The 11519-nt window shown below is 46.0% G+C and overlaps 1 protein-coding gene across 1 annotated transcript in view; it reads right to left on the bottom strand.

The window, feature by feature from the left end:
* The window catches only part of TRDN (triadin), a 191773-nt gene that overhangs the window by 137679 nt on the left and 42575 nt on the right, over positions 1–11519 (bottom strand). Inside the window, exon 3 of the mRNA XM_015407343.1 lies at positions 1180–1233. Coding sequence (XP_015262829.1) covers positions 1180–1233 — 54 coding nt within the window. The remainder of the gene's footprint in view (positions 1–1179; positions 1234–11519) is intronic.

Genomic DNA, 11519 nt, shown 5'->3' with positions numbered 1-11519 from the left:
GTAGAGAGAGAGAGAGAGAGAGAGAGAGAGAGAGAGAGAGAGATGACTGACGGACAGACAGATTTCCATCTCCTTGCTGCCCAATGGATGGCTGATGCTGTCAGTGTTGACATAGAATATTAACTATTTGGAAAGTTAGGAAGGCCAGTTACAACCCTTCCTAAAATGTTTTTGGCGCTTACAGCACTATGTGTGTGCATGTGTTTGTCTGTGTTTGTGTGCATGTATATGTATATATGTCTGTATGTTTGGGTGTATATGTGCATGTGTGTGTGCATGCATGTGTATGTGTATACACAGACATACATAAATACAGAAAGAGAGAGACAGACTGCATGTACAAACTTCATTATATTTTAGTTACATTTATACCATGCTCTATCCCCCCCCCTCCAGGATCTCAGAGCTGCTTACATTCCCAGGTAGTCTCTTTGCTTCAGCATTTGAATACAGTATTTACTCCAGTGCAAGACTAAGTTTTTTCCAGGTATGCCATAAAAAAGAGGGAGTCATCTTATATTTGCATACAAGTTATAATATTTTTCTTGGTGTATAACTTTTTTTAGGAGGTCGTCTTACATTCAGGGTCACCTTCCATTGAAGTAAATATGGTACTATTATGCATACCATTCTCTCAGTCTGATTGTAATAGAGATAAGCTGAAGTATGTTGGTTCAAACTACCTTTGGACCAGTTTACCCATGTAAATATAACACTTGATTTCTCATTACCTGATGACCGTTACAACGTTACTGTTGTTATAATTATCAATTCTTGTGCATGCATGTACAAACTGGCCTCCCGCACTGTCATTTTTGACACTCTTTTGTCCAATTGCTTTGCCCCCCCCCTTTCCACATGTGTTTTGCTCCCTCTGGGACTACTAGAGAGAGCAAAACACATTGGGGGGGGGGGACCCCTGAAGCAATAGGGACAAACAAGTGAAAAAATGACAATGCGGAAGTTTAAAAACAAAACCAAAAAACTTTGGTTTAATGGGTTTTGGACCAGTTTCACTAGTTGTGTGAAGTTATTGAAAACTTCTTATATTTACATTGGTGTTTCTTTATGCACCCTGAAAGTTTTTTCTTAAGCAGTCTTTTCAGTAATTGTGTAGATACGATCAAAAAGCATGCCAGATATGTATGAAGTGTTAACAGAATAAAATGGGTTCCTTGCCTCTAAGGATCTCTGCTTTCCCCACATCTTTGTCAATATCAAGCTGGTGTATTCCTATGAGAACAAAATACACATGAAGTAAGAGTAGGAAGACGAAAAAGGTTAAGCTGCATACATTTTACACCTGCTGTTCTCTTTTCCCATTCCCTACATTCTTACAGGCTTGTGGCATTTTCCTGTCTACTGTCTTTCCCCAGACCATGAACACTGAGGCTTTCCCCCCTTTAGATTCATTTCATTGCAAAGGTAACTGCTTTAGAAATGTATCTGAAGTTTGTAGATGCCAAAGCTACGGACTGCTTCACACATTACAAAAAGTTAGCATACACCCACTTCAGCTGTAATATACAAAGTGGTCTTTAGTTAAAATACTGCTTACAAAATATCAGGCATATCTAAAGATTTTCTTGGTACTGTCCTCTGCTCTATTCAACAGCTTTTATTTAGGCCTTCATACTTCAAATTCAAAGACTGACTTTAGACACAACGAAACTAACATGAGATAATGATTACTTTGCTAAGCACATTTTGACTGGATTGTGTGTATCATGTTTTGGGTCAGTTTTGTAGAGTATATTGAAAAATAGCTGAAATGGAAAACAGAAATATGATGAGTAGGTCAGGCTTTTTTTTTTTTTTTTTTAAGTTTGTACTCCAGTTCTAAGGAATTATCCACATATGAAAATGCATTTGGCATTACACCTGAAATTCTTTTACACGATGTGCTAACTTCATAAAAGACAAATCCCTGTGTTTTTTTAACATGCACTTATTTCAAGTTTCTCATGAAATAAAATGTTACACACACACACATATCCATGAGCAGTTATGGGGAAGCAGTTTATCTGCAGCTTGATTCCCTAAGGATGGCTGATTCAAGCATGGTATGAGAGCCATTCTCTGCCAACCTCTAACAAAATGCTCAAAAAACTCCTGAAGGATGTTCGTTGTACCCGGTTATTTGGCCCCTTTGGGGAGGGGAAGGGACAGGAGATTATAAGCTGCTCTGAGACACCTTTGGGTAGTGAAGGGCAGGATATAAATCTAATCTCTTCTTCTTCTTCTTTGTCCTGACACATCTGGCATTGATGACACATCTGGGGGGTGAGTATCTCTGCACATACGGCTGTGCAGGCAGTGATAAGCAAGAAGTCCCAGCCAAGTTTGGAGCCACGGTGGATCTGTCCAAAAGGCATCTACCTAGTGCAGCCTGCCCTCAAAATCATCAGATTATTGGACTAAGCAGTGATGTAGATCAACCATTTAATTAATTTAAACAATTTATTTCAATAAATAAAACTAGTTGAATCCATATTCTGTTGTCTCATATAATTGGGGAGGGGGGGTGAGCCAGGGCAACATTCATTTTTTGCAAGAATGAAAACAGCAGGTTTGATTTCAGCCATCTATTTTAATTTTTAAAAATGTTTTGCAAACTCTTAATGCTGGAAGCCTTTAGAAGGTGACCATGGGTAATTCAAGTGAAATTAAAGTTTAATACAGTATTTAGCCTTACCTGACAAAGTCCAAAATTACTCCTCTAGAGTAATGAGCTGCAAGAAAATTGCAAGTTTGCTTGGATTTTCTTTGATAAGCACATTCAATGGTGGCAAAAAGTTTTCTTTATCTTCTAAGAATTGCTGTGAGGATTAGGCAATGTTGCATCTTCTTAAACCCTATGTGGATTTGAAGACTAGTTCTCATGCTTATTACATCCAAACTGGATTAATCTAATTCTTCCTCTGTAGCTTTCCAATACTGCTGCTGCAAAAAACTGCAGTTCAGTCCAAAAATGAAAGCAAAAATTATCTTTTATACCCAAAGGAACCAGGCACATTTCCCCAACTCAAAATTCTCTTCAGCTAACATTGTCCTCGACAAATGATTTTAAAATGGAATCTTATGTCTCTTAGAGAGCAGTCTTAAGCAGAACCGCTCAGAATCCTACTCAGATCTATTCAGTGGGGCTTACTCCCATAAAAGTGTTTTTAGGATGGCATTGTTAAGGAAATGACTGCTAAAATGAGCATTATATTATGGGATTTCAGCAGCAATGAAAAGAGATGTGTTACTAAAAATCATAAGATGAGCTGCTTCTGTACAAATTATCTTTTACTAGGAGAAAGGCCCATTGTGGGAAGAAATACAACAAGCTCTAGAAGGAAGCTCCAGGTGAGTGTCCCGATTGTGGCTGGTGGGGCAGCAGAGGGAAGGGGAAAATAGAGGGAGGCAGGCCATGTTTATTTCCTTCTGCTTAGCTATAAGGCAGGGCTATCTCCAGTCATTTTGCTGCCCCAAGTGGTTAGTATGGGATGACAGCCTCATGGTAACAGGTATGGTTCCCTCCACCCCTGACTTACGTTGATTTGGGGCTATGCAGTGGCAGCTAAGGTAGAAAAGCACCTCCTCCTATGCCATGTCTTCTGGGTTCCAAGGGTCTGGAAAGCAGTTCCATAGCCAGTTACAGGGTTACCAACTGTGGGTTGGGAAATACCTGTACATTTGAGGGGTAGAGCCTGGGGTGGGCAGGGGTGTAGAGGGACCTCAGCAGGGTATAATACCATAGAGTCCACTGGCCAAAGCAGCCATTGTCTCCAGGAGAACTGATCTTGGAGATCTCCAGGTGCTGCCTGGAGACTGGCAATACTAAGGGGAAGGCCAGACTTGTAGATTTGAGGGGTAGAGCCTGGGGAGGGCAGAGTTTGGGGTGCAGAGGGATCTCAGCAGGGTATAATTTCATAGAGTCCACTGCCTAAAGCAGCCATTTTCTCCAGGAGAGCTGATCTTGGAGATCTCCAGGTGCTGCCTGGAGGCTGGCAATACTAAGGGGAGAGCCTTAGTATTTGAGGGGTAGAGCCTGGGGAGGGCAGGGTTTGGGGTGTGGAGGGACCTCAGCAGGGTATAATTCCAGAATCCACTGCCTAAAGCAGCCATTCCCTCCAGGATAACTGATCTTGGAGATCTCCAGGTGCTGCCTGGAGACTGGCAATACTAAGGGGAGGGCCAGACCCGTAGATTTCAGGGGTAGAGCCTGGGGAGGGCAAGGTTTGGGGTGCAGAGGGACCTCAGCAGGGTATAATGCCATGGAGTCCACTGCCCAAAGCAGCCATTGTAATAGCTGGGAAATTTTCTGTAGGGGAAATGATGTGCTGTGGCTGGGGAACACAGTGATTTGTGGGAGATCTCCAGGCCCCAAAGGGAGATTGACAATTCCAGTGACCGTTTAAGGGAAAATTGGGATATGTATTTTGCCTCAGGACACATTCAATGACTCGCAACAACAAACTGTTTAGAATATTAGAGCCGCATATGCAAATGATCTCTGTGTTCTGACTGGCTACTGGGGGGAGAGGAACAGCAAACTGTTTAGAATATTGGAGGTGAGACTCAGGCAACGCAGCCAGTGCATAGGGACAGCTTCTGTGTGACAGATCAGGGAGTGATTTGGGAGTGTGTGGAATGTTCAGGAAAGTCCATGACCAAAACAGAATTATATATAAGGAGAGATATGTAAGGGGCCCAGTCAAGGAAAAATTACTCATTAATAATCAGGTTGGGTTGAGAGGTTTTATGTTTCTCCTGAAAACCTCAAGAGATGGATTTATCATAGCCAGTGAAACGTATTCAATCCATTTAAATTTTAACATGTTTTTATTATAAATAGTTAAGCTGTATGATTATTATAGGTGTCATGTTTCTTTTCATATCATAGCATGATATATTCTTTATGGAGCTATGGACAAATCTGTCATTTCTGTTTTGCTAGAATCAAAAGTGCAGGGCTGCGGGTGGAGTGGGGGGAGTAAGTATTCAAAATTCCCAGGGTCCAGTTTGCTCTGGGATTCAGGAAGCCAGGCAGCTTACTTGCTTCATTTTGCTTTCTTCAGAGAACAAGGCAGCAGCAAGTGTAGTGCCTGCTGGTCAGGGCTTAATTCAGGGCTTCAAAAACAAGCCTCTCTAGGAGTCCATATTTGCTCACTTTAACCCTAGCTTGACTAGAAATCATATTAGAAAGGAACCTATCTGGCCTAAAGCAGCTTCATATATTGTGCATGTTTAACTGTGTATTTCCTTAACAGTTATATAAAGGGGGGAGGGGAGGTAGAGGAAATTTTTAACAATGGCCCTATGACAGATCTTGGCAGCCCTGCAAAAAGCATCTATGTTTCAGTTTAGTTTCAAGTGCTCCATCAAAACACTTTTCATTTAAGCCTTTAAATCATGGCCATAACTGACAGCTATACAAAACCCTTCACAGACTGGTTTTTAATGCTTCAGAATCAGAGCCTTGGACACAAGATAAGCTGTGGAACACCTAATTGTTTGATTCCATTTCCAGAAGCTCTCTTACATGAATGAGCTAATGCTTAGCAGGACCCATTTAGACAATACTTACATGAAAGGTCACCATAACCCACACAGACAGTAACAGCCTGGCTTTGCCTCCAGCCTTGCCTGAAGTCACATGACCTGGGGCCAGGATGGCTTAAAGAGAGCCTATAAAAACAAGCTCCAGCTAAACTGATTATGATTAGTGACCAACACAGAAAAGGCCTTGGAAAGTGTATATTCCCTTCCCCCACTCATGTCATTTTCTTAACCTCAGAGGTCTCTTCAGTACTAGGGTTGCCAACTCTGGGTTGGGGAATTCCTGTAAATTTGTAGTGGAGCCCAGGGAGAGCGGGGGTTGGGAACGACCTCATTTGGGGTTATAATACCATAGAATCTGCACTCCAAAGCAGCCATTTTCTCCAGGAGAACTGAACTCTGTTGTCTAGAGACAAGTTGTAATTCTAAGATGTATCAAAGCCCCACCTGGTTAGCAACCCTATGTGATATTTAATTAGGTAGCAAGCTGTATATTCTCCCCAATGAGGCAAATAGTGGATAAAGGAGCCATTTGAGGTGAGGAAAAATGGCAGGAGGGAGAAAGTTAAATCCCCTCTCATTTGCCCCCATCCAATTAGCTAGAGTCCAGTCATGGACCTTTTGGCATCACATCTGGTTCGACATAAGCTTTAGGGTCAACAAAGAGCTTTCCTACTCCTAAGACTTGCAAATGTCTCTGTGGTGTTCCCTAAGGGCTAAATCAGAGACTGCACAGTTCTCCCAAGCACCAAATTACAAATAAAAATTGACCTTTAGAAGCCTTTAGGAATTTTAAATTCTTCCCTCTGAGCTCTCTTGTTGTTCAGAACTTGGGGTGGAAAGCAGTGAAACAGTTTCAATTCTGCTGTTATTTGTTTAGCAGTTTATGAGTGATGTGGTGGAACAGGCCCTATTCCCCCCGTGTAGGCCCTGTTCCCCCCTAGGATTGCCAAAAAAAAAAACACCCCGGTTTGGCAGCTCCCCCCCCAGTTTTGGGGGGTGTCTACCCGCCGCCGGCCAGCTGGCCGCCGGGGGAAGTCCCGCCCCCAAGCCCCAACACCCAGTACCACCCATCTCCCTTCTCTCTTGAGAGAGAGGAGGGAGAGGGGTGGCTGTGGGCCACACGCCCGATCTCCGCTCAGTGATCAGGCGTGCGGAAACGCTGGCTACCTGCACTTAAAGGGACCCGGCGTGCTTTGCTTGAAGAGTGGGTGGGCGGGAATGCCCCCAAAGTGCCCCGCTGGGGGTGAAGATGGCACTTGACAGCCCTATTCCACCCTGCCCTCCAAGGTTCTCCCAACACCTGGAGAGGCTTCTCTCTCTGTCTCTCTCTCTCTCTGGTAAACTGACACCACCACCTGAACTCCCAGCTTCCCTTCCAAATTCTGAGGCCTTGCCTGTGTGTCTCCTGCTACCCAGCACCTGGTCATGAAGGGAACTGTTTACTGCCTTGTGCATCCCTGGGGGAATAGCCGCTTGTCAACTGACTGCCTTCCCCCTGGTGCTCCTTTTACAATAGCATGTCCAAGATGGTGGAGGTTTGTGTAACTTTCTGTAGCTCTCCAGGCCAGCACATGGTCAATGGCCGATGCCTCAAGACCTCATTTAAGAGTTCTGTCTGCTCTGAGGGACCCAGCACAAAACAGACCTCCCTCCTTGCTTCCAGGAGTTTTATCACCTCTCTTTTCCCCACCCACTGGCCATGTCAGGCCAGGTCAGAGAAGCTTTCCCTAAAGTCTCCAGAATTTCCTTCCTGAAGCCTCTGTAGTATTTAACACCTCTGAATCTCTGTTCCCTACTTGGAGAAGAGGAGAGCTTGACCCTTCCTAGATGTATTAGCATTTGTATGAAGGTGAGATGAGGTAAGTCTGGAAAGAAATTGAACTGACTTCCTTCCTCCCACCCTGTTGTCTACCCAGAGAGGAAAAAGCCCCTTAAAACTCAGAGTGAAGGTTTTGTTCATTTTAAACCTCCAAAGAAAAAATGCCTTTCTTCACAAGAGGTTTTCCCATATTGAACATACAAATCAAAATTCATGAAAGTTCAGCTCAGCTCTAATTAGTTATCATTGTGCAGCACAAAAGTGACTAAAAGATTGGTCTGCACAAATTATTTCACTTAGTTTTCTGCTCTTAATGAGAACACTGTGGATTAAACTTTGGTCTGCAGTTCATTTCTGTGCTTGTGAAATAATTATGAGAGTCATATTTTAACTGGCTTTGGATGGATTGCAAAGATTTGTTTAATAATTGATTTCCCCTCCCCAATTATATATGAAGATAGCAATTTACTGAGTGCAATTAAAATATGCACAATTGTGGGAAGATTTATGCAGACAGGTTTATTTATTTTAAATGATCTGACTAATAACAAGCTATTGTAGGTGTAATGTATCCAGTCCAGACCGCATGGCCGGCTCGGGCTCCACGCGGTCAGAGACAAACGTTGAGCTTCGCTCCAAGAGACAATGGACTATGTGGATCCTAGCCCGCTCCAATCAGGGGGCTAGGTTCCCAGCCGAGAGCCTATGGGACTCTCGGCCACTGTAAATAACCTATTGGGAAGTAGGGGTGTGTTTTGGGTGGCGGTTTCTCTGGGGATATAAGCCGGCCTGCAAGCCGGCCAAAGTCGTCTTGTTCCTGATCGAATAAAGTACGCTTTGCTGAAATCACTCTCCGTCTGCGTACTTTTCACTGGCGACGAAGGTGGGATCCATCTCCCTCGGAACAGAGACCACGTCCCGGACATCGCCGTGAGCTGCTGCACCGAAATCGCCACCGCCGCCGGCATCAAGCGCTGCTTACCACACCGATTCCGAGCTCGAGCATCGCACTGCTGACCCCGAGAGCAGCACTGTACTGCTCCGTCTCTCCACAACGCCAAGCATCGCCCTGCTGACCCCGAGAGCAACAGCGCTTCCTGCTTCGCTTAGTGGCTCATCACACTGCTCCTCGCTCCGTAACTCACCCTGCTGATCCTGAGAGCAGCAGCGCTTCCCGTCTCGCTCCGGCCATTCCCGAGCAGTGGCGGCGGGTGGAAGCAGCCACGTGGAAGCAGCCCGATGGCTACCTCCCAGGAAAGTATCGCTGCCTTCAATATCTCCCGCCCCGTGCAGTGGGAGACCTGGCTCAAGATCCTGGAGAGTTACTTCGACTGCCATGACATCGTAGATCCGGGTAAGAAGAAGGCCCACCTCCTCCAGTCCTGTGGCATAGACCTAATTGCGCCTAAGCAGACTAAGGATGAATCATACGTGGTGTTGGTAAAAGCACTGACCGACCACCTTTCACCAAAGCCCACAAAGTTTGCTGAGCACATGGACTTCTTTGTGCGGGTCCAGGGGCCGGAACAGCCGGCCTACGAGTTCTTGGCCGGGCTCCGGTGGGCGGCCACCCGGTCTTCCTTCCCCCACCTGGAGGACACCTTGCTGAACCAGTTCCTGTTGGGCCTACGGGAACCCAAACTCCAATGGAGACTGGTAAGCCAGGATGACCTGACCCTGGAAAAAGCGCTAAGGGAGTCCGCGGCCTACAAGAAAGCACTCCAAGACCGCCGCGGGCAGGCGGTCCATCGCACACAAGCAATGCTCGAGTCGGATGACTCCGAGAATGGGGACGGGGTACACCAGGTCCATCGTTGGTCATCTCAGCCGGTCACCAAAGTGGGCAAAGCTCTTTCAAGAGCCGCTGCCTCGTGCGGCAGCTGCAGAAAGGACCACGAGCGCCGGTCGTGTCGCTTCCGAAATGTGGTCTGCTGGACCTGCAACAAATTGGGGCACATTTCCCGGGTTTGCCACTCCAAGGGGCAACGCCAGAAGCTGTCCGCCCACCAGACCACACCGGAGCCACCCAGTGACCTCCACACCCTCTCAGCCCACTTCCCGCAGCACCAGGTCTGTAATTTGCCCCCCGATGGCCCCAACAAGATACATGTCACGGTTCTTATAGACTCCATTATCTCCGTGGACATGCTCCGCCTGCTGTGTCCGAAGGGGGGCCCGCCACTTTAGAAGTCGCGGGGTTTCCGGTTAAGGGACTTCAATAAGAACCCTGTGGCGGTGCTGGGCTGGGGCAAGTTCCGGGTACAGTTCCAAGACTTTAATGGCACCCTTGACCTGTTGGTGGTGGATAGGCCTCTCTCCAGCCTGCTGGGACTCTCTTGGTTTGAGGCCCTGGGACTCTCTCTGACCGGAATATAAGCCTGCGAGCCGGCCAAAGTCGTCTTGTTCCTGATCGAATAAAGTACGCTTTGCTGAAATCACTCTCCGTCTGTGTACTTTTCAGTATGTGAACATTTTTAGACTGATTTTGTCAGATTTGAAAGATATTAAAAGCCTTTTCACTACAGAGAATACTGAAAGCATTTTAGTACAGCATATGTGCCTACCTAAAGAGGACACAGTACTTTAACTAATTAATATTTTTATAGGCTTACATCATTCATGGTCTTTATAAGAAGGGAGCCAGTATATGTCATATGAACTTCTTAAATTAAGCAAATTGTGCCATATAACTATCCATCCCAATGTTAATGCCCTAGCACACTGAATTTGATAAAAAATACATGAACAAGTTAAGTATTCTGTTAAAAAAAACTCAGAGGAATCAGAGGATTTTACTTTTTATGGGACTGTTGGACTTTTGCCACACTGACAATGACATTGAAATTGCATTCCATGGCCTTGGTAGGGTTCCAACTGTCAGGCTCATGCCTGTGAATCTAGGGTGGCACCTGGGAGGGGGAAGTGGTGTGGACACTGTGATGTCACTCCCAGGTGATCACCCAGAAGTAGCATCACAGTCTCCCACCCTGGTGACACTCTAGGAATTTCTAGAGTGTTGTGTACACGTGTGTGTGTGGTGACATTCCCTCTCCATTTGTCTCCAGCAATCATGGGCAATTGAGGGCAGAGGCAGGAGTTTACCCATCACAGGTGGGTACCTAATAAGCCTAGGCCTTGGCCAACTATCTGCCCTTGTAGATTGATATGTGTAATTCCATCATATTGATCATGATGGACATGGTCAGACAGTACTTTCCTATTAGCCAATTTAAAAGTATAACCCAATCATGGGTGTGAGGAAGATTCCCAAGTGAAATTATTGTCTCTTCCTACCCAAAACACCCCTATTCTAGCCATTTACCATCTATCCAGGGTGCGACCCAGGGGCCGGATCAGACCCACGACAGGCTTCTATCAGACCCGCAGTGGAACTGGCTGTCTTCTGCTTCTTCTTCCAGTTCTGCTGCTGCTGCTATGTCATTGTAGGTTTGCAACGTACAGATACACACCCGAACAGCATACTCAAGATTGCAACAGTACAGGCTTCCAGTTTGGACTCTGTGAATGGCGGTCACATCTTCGGGGAGCTCCTGAAGTCGATTCACCCACGCGCGGCCAAGGGGGGGGATCCGCAAAAGCGGAGACCCTAAGGAACCTCAGGCAGAGGTTCCGATCCGGGGTGCACAGGGGATGTGCCTCTTTCCCAATCAGATGGTCGGAAATTGAGGCTCGCCCCATGCCCCAATGGCCCTAGCCATGCCCGCACGGGGACTAGCAGAGCCGCCGGTCGTCACCGGGTGATCAAGCGGACAAGCGTTTAAAAGGAAGAAAATCGGCTAAAACTGTGAGTTGCCAGTCGGAAACGGGGGAAAAGGAGCGAAGCGCACGCTCCCCCCAACAAAAAAGCGAAAGGGAGGAGGGGGGAATCCCCCCCAAATATAACAGAGACTGATTTAACAGGAGAAGAGGGGGGGAGCAAAATTTGAAAGAAGCAGTGCTACCTTTTGGTGAATTGTTTAAAGAGAGGCAGGAAGATATATTTGCTAGCTGCGTGGCATGAACTTTTAAAAAGTAAACAATAAAACAAAGATGTCGGGGCAGAAAAAGTTTCAGGAGAAGCCGGCAAAGAAGCTGGGAGGAACTTTCGGTGCTAGCTCCCGCCCTTTGGAGCCGGCTGTCACTCAACAGG

This window comes from Gekko japonicus, unplaced genomic scaffold (assembly GCF_001447785.1).
Source record: "Gekko japonicus isolate JY-2015 unplaced genomic scaffold, Gekko_japonicus_V1.1 scaffold252, whole genome shotgun sequence".
Lineage (NCBI taxonomy): Eukaryota > Metazoa > Chordata > Lepidosauria > Squamata > Gekkonidae > Gekko > Gekko japonicus.
Note: the sequence above shows the minus strand (reverse complement) of the source record. Positions and strands in the feature narration are given on the sequence as shown.